This window comes from Hermetia illucens, chromosome 2, assembly GCF_905115235.1.
Source record: "Hermetia illucens chromosome 2, iHerIll2.2.curated.20191125, whole genome shotgun sequence".
NCBI classification, from domain to species: domain Eukaryota; kingdom Metazoa; phylum Arthropoda; class Insecta; order Diptera; family Stratiomyidae; genus Hermetia; species Hermetia illucens.
Genome location: NC_051850.1, coordinates 189,380,929 through 189,395,347, shown reverse-complemented (window position 1 = coordinate 189,395,347; position 14,419 = coordinate 189,380,929). Strand labels below are relative to the sequence as shown.

At 48.5% G+C, this 14,419-nt stretch overlaps 2 protein-coding genes across 6 annotated transcripts in view; both read right to left on the bottom strand.

Moving 5' to 3' along the window:
- The window catches only part of LOC119649404 (potassium voltage-gated channel protein Shab), a 587,838-nt gene that overhangs the window by 533,144 nt on the left and 40,275 nt on the right, over positions 1–14,419 (bottom strand). The window lies entirely within an intron of this gene.
- LOC119648632 (nuclear valosin-containing protein-like) overlaps positions 6,592–14,419 on the bottom strand; it is a 47,403-nt gene continuing 39,575 nt past the window's right edge. Inside the window, 4 exon segments of the mRNA XM_038050402.1 lie at positions 6,592–6,726; positions 8,251–8,525; positions 8,527–8,971; positions 9,033–9,744. Coding sequence (XP_037906330.1) covers positions 6,602–6,726; positions 8,251–8,525; positions 8,527–8,971; positions 9,033–9,744 — 1,557 coding nt within the window. The 3' untranslated portion in view covers positions 6,592–6,601.

Genomic DNA, 14,419 nt, shown 5'->3' with positions numbered 1-14,419 from the left:
GAAGATAATGCAGAGAGTCATCTACAACAGACTCCTGCCCATCGTCGAAGCCAGCAATGGTTTGTCGAAACGCCAGTTTGGTTTCTGACGCGCCCACTCTACGGTGGACGCAATTAACATGGTGGTAAACCTGGCAAAAGGTGCACTGATTTCTGGCGGCTGCTGTGCCGTGGTGGCGTTGGATGTCAAAAACGCATTCAACTCGGCCAACTGGAATAGAATTAAACGGGCGTTGGCTGACATAGGTGTCCCCGGATACTTAACGAATTTGGTGGAAAACTACCTCTCAGAGAGGACTCTCTGGTACGGGACGAATGAGGGCCCCAAAGAGTACATTGTCACAGCCGGGGTACCACAGGGATCGGTACTTGGTCCCCTGTTGTGGAATATCATGTATAATGGGGTGCTTGCTCTTCCCATCCCAGAGGGGACTACGATTGTCGGCTTTGCTGATGACCTAGCTGTGGTTGTTGCAGCAAAACACCCAGAAGATGTGAAGGTTTACGCAACAGAAACAGTGAGAGCGGTAAAGTCCTGGCTAGAAAAGACCGGTTTGACCTAGGCGGACGCGAAAACGGCAGCGGTCTTAACAACGAAACGCAGGAAAAATAACACTGTAAAAGTGGAGGTCGGTGGACATACGGTCTTATCAAAGCCGGCTATCAAATACCTGGGGGTAATAATTGACACCAAATTGAGTTTTAGGGAACACCTAGAGTATGCTTGCCAAAAGGCAGCCAGTGCCACCACGGCACTTGCAAAAATGTTGCCAAATATTGGTGGGCCGAAACATTGCTGGAGGTTGGTGCGCTCCATCCTGCTCTATTCGTCGCCTGTGTGGGCAGAGGCGCTTGCAAACTCTCAGAGACAGAAGCAGATGAACTCGGTTTACCGGCGGATGGCTTTGAGGGTTTGCAGTGCTTTTAGAACCACATCAGATGAGGCAGTATTGGTGGTGGCAGGCATGATCCCGGTTGACATTCTGGCCAAAGAAATGAGTGTCCTGTACAATGCAAGACATATGGAGGGACATGCACAGCGTAGAAATGCGGCAAGGTCAGAGTCGCTTGATCTCTGGCAACGCAGATGGGACGAGTCTGCGAAAGGTCGGTGGACACACAGGCTCATTCCCAACATTAGGGTGTGGCTTGAGCGAAAACATGGGGAGACCAACTACCACATTACCCAGTTCCTCACGGGACACGGTGGTTGCTACAGGCAGTATCTGCACCGCTTTGGGTTGGATGATTCTCCGAACTGTCCCAGATGCGATGGCATACCGGAGGATCCAGAGCATGTGATGTTTCACTGCCCACGATTTGCGATGGAGAGAAGGAGCTTAAACCAGGTGCTGGGCAGGAGTGGGACCCCGGAGAGCTTGGTTACTGAGATGCTGGAGTCCGAGGAGAAGTGGCTTGCGGTTGGCTCCGCAATCATCCAAATGCAGGAGAAGTTGCTGAAGGAACAAAGAAGGAGGAGCAAGCTGCAAATACGAGAAGGATGAGTGCCTAAGAGCAAACCTACTCCGCGAAGTAATACCTCAATGGTGGTCCCGCAGGGCTGGGGCTGGCGAGACCGGAGGTGGTTTTTAGTGGGTGTGAATCCCACACGCGCCCGCTGTAATTCCGCCGTTCAGGCGGCGGGGATGCGGCGGACGTGTCTTTCTAAGATTTTCCACCTCCGTGTACGCACAAACAAACAAAACAAAAAAAGATATTGCCCTTATAGACTTTCCGGGTGGTATCATCTTCATCCATACGGATTAAGTGACTCGCCCACCGTAACCTATTGAGCCGGATTTTATCCACAACCGGACGGTCATGGTATCGCTCATAGATTTCGTCATTGTGTAGGCTACGGAATCGTCCATCCTCATATAGGGGGCCAAAAATTCTTCGGAGGATTCTTCTCTCGAACGCGGCCAAGAGTTCGCAATTTTTCTTGTTAAGAACCCAAGTTTCCGAGGAATACATGAGGACTGGCAAGATCATAGTCTTGTACAGTAAGAGCTGTGACCCTATGGTGAGACGTTTCGAGCGGAACAGTTTTTGTAAGCTGAAATAGGCTCTGTTGGCTGACAACAACCACGCGCGGATTTCATCATCGTAGCTGTTATCGGTTGTGATTTTCGACCCTAGATAGGAGAAATTGTTAACGGTCTCAAAGTTGTATTTTGTCTTGCCTTCATTGATGTGCAGCCCAATATCTCGCACCGCCTGCTCGATCTGGATGAAGGCAGTTTGTACGTCTCGGGTGGTTCTTCCCATGATGTCGATATCGTCAGCGTAGGTCAGTAGTTGGGTGAACTTGATGGGGATCGTACTTCTTGCATTTACCTCAGCATCACGGATCACTTTCTCGAGGGCCAGGTTAAAGAGGACGCATGATAGGGCATCCCCTTGTCGTAGACCGTTGTTGATGTCGAATGGTCTTGAGAGTGATCCTGCTGCTTTTATCTGGCCTCGCACATTGATCAGGGTCAGCCTAGTCAGTCTTATTAATTTCGTCGGGATACCGAATTCTCTCATGGCCGTGTACAGGCCGGCATCCCACAGGCAGGCAAAATTCAGCAGTAAGTGAGAAAAAGGAGTGGCGATCCAAGAACGACCGAAAGGTGCGGCGCGGGTGGACAGGCGCATGCTGCATCCACTCCGGGAGAATACGACGAGCCCGGAAATGAAACAGCAGATCGGGCGGGACCTTCGAGAATTGAAGCGGAAACAGAAATTAGAAAAATTAGAACGACGAACTGAACAAGCAGCCAACCTGTCGGGGCATCAAAGACCAACTGGTGCCGAAGGTGCAGAGTAGCCACACGTGACGCCTCTGGATCCCGAGGCCATACACGAAATAGATGTAGCCATCAAAGCCCGACGCAAGAGCTTAGGGATCTGGTGGCGTATGCAGAATCAAGTGGTCTCGAACTCTTAATAGATTGCGATGCGAATGCTCAACATATTTGTTGGGGCAGTAGCAAATGCAATCCAAGAGGAGAGAAGCTATTTGATTTCATCACTTCAGCTGGTCTTATGACTGCAAACGTGGGGTGCGCCCCTACGTTCGTGGGACCGAGAAGAAGCGAAGTAATTGACCTAACAATCTGTACCCCAAAATTGTTAGAGTTGATTACACACTGGCGAGTGCTAGACGAGGTCTCACTGTCAGATCACCGATATCTAGAATTCAATCTGACTATTGCGGGCGAACAGTTAGCAGTACAAAGACGGAACCCTAGGAAAACGGATTGGGCAAAGTTCAATGAACTTCTTGGCAATAAAGTACAGTTCCCTAGGCGACTAAGGACTCCTTTGGTGCTCGAAGATGAATTGAAAACTCTGAACTGCACACTTTTAGAGTGCTATGAAGAGGCTTGTCCTATTTCCCGAGGCCAAAGCGGTAAAACGGTTCCTTGGTGGAACCGAGAACTGCAAAAACTCAGGAAATCCACCAGGCGACTTCTAAATCGTGCTTGCAAAAGTAACAAGGACGAAGACTGGTTAAATTTCAGGAACTCACAACGTGAATATAAGAGGCTCGTGAGGTGCTCGAAGCGAGACTCCTTTAGAGCGTACTGTGAGGAACTGGAAGGCGAAAGGGAGACTTCAAGGCTGTGCAGAGTCCTCAAAAGGGATGAATCGGCCAAGTTGGATTCTCTTAGAAAACCCGACGGTACTTTCACGAGCTCCAGACTGAACTCAGTACACACCCTCCTGGAAGTACACCACCCGGGAGAACGGATGAGAGAAGTGGTAGGGGGAGAGTTGACGGTTCTTGCAACCCCTTCAACACGCAAGCGTTGCAAGGGGAACTGGAACACTGCGAAAGCGGTTGTTACCCATGAAAAGGTGAGAGCTGCCATACTGTCCTTTGAACATGGACCTGGCATGGATGGCATCTATCCGGCAATGCTAAAGAAGGGTATGAAGCATTTAGAGCGACCTCTAAGAAATATTTTTCGAGGATGTCTTGCTCTGGGCTACGTGCCTTCTTCTTGGCAACAGGTTAAGGTAGTTTTCATACCGAAACCTGGGAAAGATGACTATTCTAATCCAAAGAACTTCAGACAGATCAGGTTGACTTCATTCTTGCTGAAAGGTTTGGAGAGACTGGTGGAGCGTCACATTCGTGGAAACGCACTTAGGTCACACCCACTTAGTGAAAACCAACATGGAACCAACGTGGAAAGTCCTGTGAGTCTGCTCTTCATTCTTTGGTCACAAAGATAGAAGATGCAACTTTGAATGGTGAGTACGCGATGGGGGTGTTCGTGGACATTGAAGGGGCTTTTGACTGTGCGCCTTTTCAAAAACTTTGTGTTGCCGCCAGAGCGCATGGTGTTGATGATGCTTTAATTAAGTGGATCCATGCTATGCTAACGCAAAGATTGCTGTGCGCTGAGGTAGGGGTCGATCGCTACCTGACTACGGACGCAACGAAGGGCTGCCGCCAAGGAGGTGTGCTTTCGCCGCTTCTGTGGAGTATGCTGATCGACTCACTGCTATGCGAACTGCAAAATTTGCCAATACACGCTCAAGCTTATGCTGATGACGTGGCTGTACTTGCTGTTGATCGGGATCTTGGAACGGTGTGTAGGAATATACAGCGTGCCGTTGATTTGATAGACAGCTGGTGCCTTAGACATGGTTTGTCAGTTAATCCAAATAAAACCACAATGGTTTTATTCACAAAAAGAAGAAAACTGGATGGACTTTGTCTCCCTAAGATGAGGGGTACTACCCTTCAACTCTCCGAAGAAGTGAAATATCTGGGAGTCACTCTAGATAAAAAACTTCTTTGGAACAAACATGTAGAGGTAAAGATGAAACGAGCTCTCACAGCTTATGGGCTGTGCAAACGGACCTTTGCCTCGACATGGGGACTCAGACCTCATGTGGTAATGTGGATATACGTTGCCATCATTAGGCCGATGTTCGTATATGCATCCGTAGTGTGGTGGGTTAAGGTGAGACAAAAAGGTTTTCACCGTAAACTAGACGCACTGCAAAGAACTGTTTGTCTGGGTATCACTGGTGCCATGAGCACGACATCCGGCGCAGCTCTGAATGCACTACTCAATTTGCAGCCCCTGGATATATTTATTCAAAGCACTGCAACGAGAGCAGCTCATAGGCTAATTCGATTAGATCTATGGGAAAACAACGGATGTGGGGGGCACAGAGCATTGGAAGAGTTACTGGCAGGACTAAATCCAGTTCGTACAATGCCTTCCGATTCTCGTGTCCCCATACATCTGTTTGGTAGAAGATATGAAGTTACCCTGAAGCGTAGAGAGGACTGGGAAGACCCAGAGGAATGCGTGGCGGGATATACGGAAGTCTTCTACACCGATGGCTCAAAAACAAAAGAGGGTTCTGGAGCTCCACTCCAAGGATACCATGCTCACAACAATGTTGGGTGCTTCACACAATTTTCGGTTTTTACACGATAAACCACTTACAAACCTCTTTCAGTGTAGACTGTAACCAAAGAATTCACAAAAATGTTATTCCTTTGTCCTGGAGGATGACAATAGTAAATAGGTAAAGTGTATGTTAAGCCACAGTGCTTAGTCGGCATCTTGTGGTTATCATGTCCTTTCGTACACTTTTCGATTCTCCTTTCAAGAAAATGTCGTCCACCACTAAACTAGTGAAAATACCACAAGCATTTTCCCTTGAAAGCGAAGCACGTTGCATGTCACAACTCTGAATACCATCTCCTCTTCAAGGATCATGCTCCGAAAAAAAAAGCAAACCCAATAGCCTGAATGTCCTGACCGAATCGATATACACAAAGGTACATGCCACGATGAGTTTCTATTGCCCTCTGTGTTTTTGCTTACTTTAATAATTGATGGTTCTTGGTAAAAACATAAAGTTAGAGGAGCAGGAAAAAAGCAAACAAACATGAGGAGGCAACTTTCACATCGACAGGATTATCTCGAGGGAGTCCTTAGTATGAGTTCTCATGTTATGCCCTTTGCTGTTTTTCTTGCTCGTGTTTTCCTTGTATATATTTTTGTTGCTTCCCACCACCTCATTCAGCCGATTTTCATACGTCTAAGTAGGATGCCAAGGAGCACGGCCAAGATGGTAAGAAGCAAGCAGATAGTGGCTATCCTTTCCAGCCTGGCCTGCAGATGTTAGGCGGAAAGATATAAACTCAAGTAGTGTTGATGATTACTTTTTTCGTACTCTAATTCCAGATGGGAGTCTTAAGTGATTAAGGTAACCACTAAAGTGGGTTCTTCATTGCTTCAAATATTCATTATATTATGCATTGTTTTTTCAGCTTCTTCTTTGTAGGAGGGCTTCACATACATTTGTCCATAAGGAAGCACGAGAAAATGGGAACTTTAAACGCAACAGTTTGAACGGAATCGTATTGCATATAACGTTGGCACCACAAATATTTGGCGCGGCAGGATTCGCAGCATTCGAAATTTATTTCGAATTTTGCGAATGCGAACAAATAGATGGCGCGGAACTTTCCACTTTGTAGAGTTCGCCACGGGAATGGAGGACTAGCGAGGAAACTGTGCCATGAGTTAGGGGCAGAAAGAAACAAAGAAGGGAGATCATTCTCTTGTTTTTTGATTCTATTATTCTTGCATTTGTGTTGATCGCGGTGCAGCGTACTTCAGCCTTAGTTTTTTGTAGATTTTCTGGTCCTCCGCGCTAACAGACGGTTTCGTTAGGCTCAGAGCTTGTACAAAATGTTTATTGTCTATGGTAGAAAAAGAAGGTGAGGCAGACCCGATCTGATATGGAGCGATGGAGTAGGTCATCCTTAGTAAGGCAGACATAGACCGGATACCGGTTGTTGCGCCGTTGATGATGATGATGATGATTACGTTGCTGGGTGCCTATAAGATATTCTCCACTATCCTACTCGGGAAAACATCATTGGTCCATATTACCAAGCCTCCCCTTCAGGAAAATCAACCACTGATCAGATATTCTCTCCAAGGCAGTCGATATTAGTAGGTTAGTAGAGTTGAACGGGTTCAGACAGACAGGACGACAACGATTCTTGTTATTTCTGAACCAAGTCGACTCATACCGCCCAGTTGGCAGCCCCGGATAACCACTAATCAAGCTGGTGTTGAATTAACGTGAGCGGCGGCAACGACGAAGACCTGCCATGGCATTGACTTATCATTTGGCAAACAATTCGGAACAGGTTGCACATGAGCTGACAGCTGTGGGATTCTGTTACCTTAGTACACGAGTGTGACATCTCGTCGAACCGACTTTCAGGTTAATGTTACAGCTGCGTCCGTCCCGATAATAACCTTGGCAACGCCGCAAGTACGTTCAAAGCTCCCATAAGGATTTGTGTCAATCCCCATCTCCCTGCTCGCACAGACAATCTCACGGGGAACATTTAAGGCGACTGTCCTTTCCAGCGGAGATAGCGGTTTGCGACCCAAATTAAAATGACAGCAACAACAAACACGACGATACAATCGCGCTCACCGCTTCTGGCAGCTAAAATGGGAGATCCCACTAGAAATCCCTTTGCAAGAAACGCCAAGTTCAGACAGCCACGTACTGAAAAAGTAGAAAAGACCACTGTTTCAACGGTGAAAGCGGGTGACGAACCCTCCAATCAGGCGGAAATGAAGTCATCTCACCGGAAAGGATGGACCTCATACGAAACACAGAAGTAGAAGAAAAAAGGCCACTCAAAAGCTGCGGGGTGATCCTACGGGAAATGAAGGCTGCTACCATTGCCCAGCGAAACATATCCATGGATTTCAAGAATGAAGAACTACTGGACCCTATTGCATACCAGCGAAACTCCTGGATGACAGCCGAAGAGGAGCTGAGAAAAAAGCACATCGATAGTGCAGCCTCTAGTTGCGTAAAACGCAAAAAGCCGAACGAGGGGAGATCTTTTGAGAAAATTCTTCGAGAAGTCCGCAACAACGCCAAATCAGAAGACTCTGGGATAGATGTTAAATCTGTCCGGCAGACGCGAATTAGCGATATACGAGTACTTGTAGAGCTTGAATCGGAAACGGAAGAAAAAGTAAGCAAACTTGTTAGCACTGATGAAGGGAACAACTGGTTCCCGAAATATCGGTTTTTGCAAGAATAAATATTCACACCAACGAAAAAGAAACAACAAGTTTTTATTATTTCAAACAAACGAAACTAGTTGCTTCCAGGCTAGAACCCATGTGCACTCTTGAAATAAGGGATCTGGATTGTCTCACTAACACGGAAGAGGTGGAGAGGTGATCACCATCTTCCGTGTTCCCTGAAATGGATTCCTTTAGCCTTAACAGAGCTGCTTGCCTTATTAGTCCTGATAGATCGGCTCCCGTGAAACCTTCTGTCATGTCTGCTATTTCGTTGAGATCGACGTCTTCGTCTAATGCTGGCTCTGATCCGTTCTTTGTGAGCGCTTGGATGATTTCTATTCTGTCCTGTCTCTTGGGCAATCCAACATACAAAACTGTGTCTAATCGGCCTGGTCGCAGCACGGCAGGGTCAATAATGTCTAGCCGATTACTGGCTGTCTTCTACTCCGTCCATTTCTGTGAGCAGTTGGTTCACCACCCTTGCTGCTGAACCGCCATCAGTCGCATCAGATCGTCTCGGAAAAAGTGAGTCAAATTCATCGAAGAATATGACACATGGCTGAGAGTTTCGCGCTTTTTGGAAACATTGTCGAACAGCGCGTTCACTTTCGCCAACGTACATGTTCATAAGTTCAGGTCCTTTCACTGATATAAAATTAATGCCAGCCTCATTTGCAATAGCTTTGGCAAGCAAGGTTTTCCCACAACCGGGCGGTCCGCACAACAACACCCCGGACGGAGCCGTCAATCCGAGTGCCTTCAACTTCTCCGGGAATTTAACGGGAGCCAACACGGCCAATTGTAATTCTTCTCGAATGTTACGCAGTGAGCCGATATCGTCCCAACTAACATCGGGAACTGTGATGAATCCTTCACGTTTGGCTGGTTTTGAGAGCATTTTTGAAGTCCTCCAGCGTTATGAAGATATTGTCCAACTGATTGCCCATAATCACATCTGTATCCTCCTGTAGCCAACCTAATAATTCAAATAGTGTGATGTCTTTACTTCTTGGTTTCTCTGCTGTTTGTTCAGGTTCGTCGGGAAGTTCATCTAAGTCAATAGCATCCACCACCTCTTCAGCCGGTGCAGTCTTTTCATCCTTGTCAATCTGTTTGTCATTTGTGGCAACAACTCCATCGGCTTGTTCTGTCTCCATTTTTTCTGTACCTTCGTCTTTCTTTTCTTCTTCACTTGCTTGGAGAGCGACTCCTGCATCGGTCGTAGTCACTTCACTTGTTGTCTTTTCACCGTCTCCATTCGCCTTAGCCTCCCCAGTACTCTCTGCTTTGGCATCACCTGTTTCTTGTACCTCTTTCGGTGCACTGGTACCATCGGATGATGGTTTTTCAGTTTGCGGTTCTTCACCGTCTACAACCACGTCGTTGTCTGTGATAATCGTAACTTCTAAATTTTCCGGATCTTCACTCGGTGCTTCAACTTGTGTCGATTCTTTCTCGACACTTCCCTGAGTTTGCTTATTGCCATTTTCTTTAGCGGATTCGGTATCTTCGAGTAAATCAACGATTGGGATATTCTTCGCAGCCTCCTCTTGCTTTTTTTGATGTACTTCCAAGAAAGCCCTTTTAATGGCCAACGATGCCGCTCTAGCTGTAAGCGCTACTAAATCAGCACCAACGTATCCTGATGTCAATTCCTGGGCCAGAAGTGTAAAGTCTCCAGGCATGTAAGGAAAGAAGTGGGCTCATTCCCCCGCACTACCAAGCGGTTCCACACAATACACCTCGACATAGTAGGGATCTTTGCGAGACTCGCACGGTTATAGGTATTGTCTCACAATCATCGACAGGTTTACGCGGTGGCCTGAGGCAATACCTCTGAAAGACATTACGGTGCAATCATGTGCCGAATCCCTCTGTCGAGAGTGGATACCTCGCTTTGGCGTCCCTGCAGTGGTCATCACTGACCAGGGAATGCAATTTGAGTCCACCCTTTTCTCCGAGTTAGGCAAACTCCTTGGTTTTAAACGCCAGCGGACTACTGCATACCACCCACAATCCAATGGGATGCTAGACCGTTGGCACCGGACGCTGAAAGCCGCCATTATGGCATACGACGATCCGTCCTGGTCCCAAGTCTTGCCTCTCGTCCTACTCGGCCTACGTACAACTCGACGAGAAGAATTCGCTGTCAGCCCCGCGGAGCTGGTATACGGGAAGAACCCGAGACTCCGGTCTTCGACAAGAGATCGGGTCTCACAGAGTCGGGGTTGGTGCGTCTGCTGAGGGACAATCTCCGACGCATAAAAGCCACACCACCCACCCGACACTCGTCCACACTTGCCTGTTCGCCTAAAGAACTGGACACGTGTTGCACGTTCTGGTCAGGACGGATGCCGTCCGGAAGCCGCTGCAGCCTCCATATGAGGGCCCGTACCGCGTTCTCGAGCGGGGAGAACATTTCTTCCAGCTCGAGATCGGTGGACACAAAAAGGCGGTCTCTCTGTCCAGGCTGAAACCCGTGTGCGCCCCGAAGCAGCGTCGTGTCCGCTTTGTGGATTGACGGTGAACAAAGTTCCGGGATCAGTCGCCGAAACCCCTAGGTTTCATCTGGGGGCGGAGTGATGTGGCGCGGCAGGATTCGCAGCATTCGGTTCATCTGTCATATGAGCAGTTCTGTGATTTGCTCTGCTTCCGAGTGAAGGAGGTGTACTAGGACATAGGGGACATGCATATTCTTGGCCAGAAATCCAACTGTGACGATAACCACCGATGGCATGCTAAACAACAGGGGCTTGATACGCTGGATGGGGATTTAAAAGCGATGAACAAATCGTCGCGGGCAAGGTCGTCAATCAGTGAAATCAGTCAGTGGAGATGGGACACTTTGGTGAATATCAAGGTTTAGGGGATGACGGGTGGGAGGAGATGAAACCACTTGATTCTGATTATGTGATTGACAACGGTAAATCCAGTCAATGTTATCATGTGACGAGAGAGCTAGAACTGCTCGCAACTGATCAACAGAGTTGAATAAATATTTTAAAATCTATGCCTTGAAATAGTCGCACCTGTCTATGTCTGGTAGATTTAAAAATTGAAGATAGACTAAATTCTTATAAACCACGTTTTCGGACTTCCCAAAAGAATGGCAAATGCACCGGCGAAATGGCCATCATTTCCGATGGAGTTTACTTCGCTAGGTATCTACTATTGCCAGAGAATTTATGAGACGCTTCATGGTCATCTTCAACAAGAAACATACTGTTCAAGGTGTCATTTTTCTTCGTTATAGCACAAGCTTACAGTCACCCTGGATACACAAACCGTGCATTTCTTCCAATAGGACTCATCTACTAAAGTAAAATTAAATAAAGGATTTTGGTTTCCACAAGGGCTTCTGGAAATCATAATGCGATAGCGGACCGAATAAAATTTAACTCCAATACCCATCTAAAATCCACCATATTATACAAATAAAATTAAAAGGTTTAGAGGGAATGTGCTTGCCATTATCCTTAATAAAACTACTATTAGGGCAAGCGATAAAAAACCTAAAGTAGGCAGATACCACGGCTGGAATCCCGCCCCTTCCTCGACAGACATTAGAGCTATGGACGAATTTGAGTTAGTCGGGTTATAAAGCATTGGGCACTGCTGAAATCCCTGCTTCTTTTTCTTCAGTCTTTGTCCCGTTCACAAGCGGGGTCGGCTTGTTGTAATCGGTTTCGCCATTTGGCTCTATCAAATGCCTGATCTTGATGCAATCGCGAGGCTTTTAAATCCCCATCCATCCCGTATCAAGCCCCTGTTGTTTCGGACGGCCTAAGTTCATTCAATTAATCATGTAATAGATGTATGGGCGGCCTGGTCAGATTATGCTTCAGGTTAAAGTTGCATAATTAGGCAAGTCCTCACACGACCTCCGCGTGGTGGCCGCTGGAAACCGTCTTCGGGCGGGCCAAGAGTGTGTAGGGCCGGGCTGGGAGTAGGCTCATCCAACTGACGGGGATCTGCTTGTCTGCTGGTCATGTGTTAGGGGCAAGTAGATCTGGCGGGGGGATGGACTGAAGTAACAGCCCGGGGATCGTCCTCCCTGCACCGGAGAAGGTGCTAATAGGACCCCAAGCCAAGGTGGAACAGCATATGCCGAGGGCTGCGTGGCCAATGGGGAGCTTGGTCTTTAGTATGCGAACTCTGAATACCTTGGGCACCTTCAGTTTCAAATAAGACCCTTACCCTGGTGGCCGGGCCAGCCAGGGTGGACATTCTTCCCGGACTACTCGTGGCACCAAGACATGGACTCAATTAATAAAAAAAAACCAAAACGACGATAGAAGAGGAGGCGATGATGCCAGGCGCATCATCGGAGGACGAGCTGCTGGCCTCCAGCCAGGAGACAGTGGCCGTCGAGAGCAGTACACTCGGTGCCAGCCGTAGCACCGTTATGCTGAAACCAACCGCAGGGACCTCCCGGAGGGAGGCGTCAGACGGACTAGTGGCTTCCAGCCTGGAACCCACTGCCGTCCGGCTGGGTGTAGCGAGTACCAGACATAGTACTCCTGACCCGAAGCCCTCAGCGTCGGGGGATCCCTCGAAAGCGAAAACCGACAAGAATGTCGGTCGCCGGAAACCGGCTAAGAAGCGAAGATCCACGGGTGTCCTGCTCAAGAGTCAGTACCAGAAGGCCATGCATATTCTCGGCAAGATTGCCAAGAATAAGGAGGCCGGTACTGTCGACGAGCGGGATGAAAAAGACCTTGCTAAATACCAGGCGATTGTTGATGAATACAACAGCAAACGCCGGGCTGACGAGCAGAAGGCGAAGCCCATCGCTCTAAAACGCAACCGATCTCAAGACGAGGTCGAACAAGATAAGAAGCGGAGCAGAGTGGGCAAGAGCGCAGACGCCAAGCAACATACGGAGGAAACTGTACAGTAACCGTCAGCCGGCGGGCCACGTACTGCGAAGCCCTTCAGCGATGTGGCCAGGAGTCACTTACGGGTGGCGCTGGCGGATGGCAATTCTGCTAGCGGCAAACTAACGCTGGAGGTCCAGTGTTGAGGCTAGGCTGTCGGGCATGGTCTATGAACATCTCGTGGAAACCGGAGGCAAACACCCGGGACTCACTCCCCACTTTGATTCATCTCAGGTGATTCGTGGGTTCCACGTAATAGCTTGCATGGACCAGTTCTCTAAGGACTTTCTCGGCTCGTGCGTCGCTAAGATCAGCGACGCTTGGGAGGGCGTTAAGCTCAAGATTATCCCTTACGACGAGATTCCCAGGAGACCGGTCGCTCGCATTTGGTTGCCGAAGATCCGCATGGAGAAGGACAAGCTCGTCCATTTCCTGCGCCTTCACAACCCCGGGATTCCCATGGACGACTGGGTTGTTATAAAGGAGGAGGAACCTCAGATAAACAGCCAGCCCGTACTACTCCGCATAAACGAGGAGTGCCTGGAGGCACTGAAAAAGGCTGATTACAAAGTGTGGTTCGGAGTCAAAGTAAAAGTGTTCCGCTCTGCAAAACCGGACGACCTTGACCCAATGGACGCCGCAACGAGCTGTTGGAGGAGATGACGATCGACGGTCCGACGGGGGCTGACAAACCCTCCACGCAAGCAGATCATGCTGAGGGTAACGCAGATAAATCTGCAGCACTCGAAGTGCGCCTCGGCTAATCTGCTCGTCTTCCTCTTAGAGGAAGACATCGACATCGCATTAATACAGGGGCCCTGGGTCGGAAGCGACCGAACCATCAAAGGGCTCCAAAGCAATTATTTTAATTTATTCCACAGCACAGGAGACGCTGATCAGGCTAAACCTAGAGCATGTATTCTTGCGAGGAAGAGTCTGCACGCTTTCCTGTGCCCGGACTTGAGTTCCAGTGACCTAGTTGTGGTCAAGCTGGAGCAGGTGGGGGCAGAGAACGTGTATATTTCCTCGGCGTACATGGCTCACGACCTATCAGCTCCGTCCAGAAGAACTACAACATCTGACGAACACCATAACACCAAAGACAGCCAACCTGCTGATAGGCTGCGACGCAAATGCAAGGCATACGCTTTGGGGCAGCTCTGAAATCAACGAAAGAGGTGAGTCATTCTTTGATTTTATTATTACTTCAAATCTATCGGTGTGTAACAGGGGCAGTACACCAACCTTTCATTTCCCCGGCTCGGAGAACTGTGACGGTTGGGAGGAGGTCCTTGATATCACCCTAATAACCTACAACGGGATTCTTAGGGTGGAGGACTGGAGAGTGTCTGACCAGAGATCCTTCTCTGACCACAGTTGGATACTCTTCAGTCTAGATCTCGCCGCAGAGGTTTCCAAGCCCTTTAGAGACCCCAGGAGGATCGACTGGAGA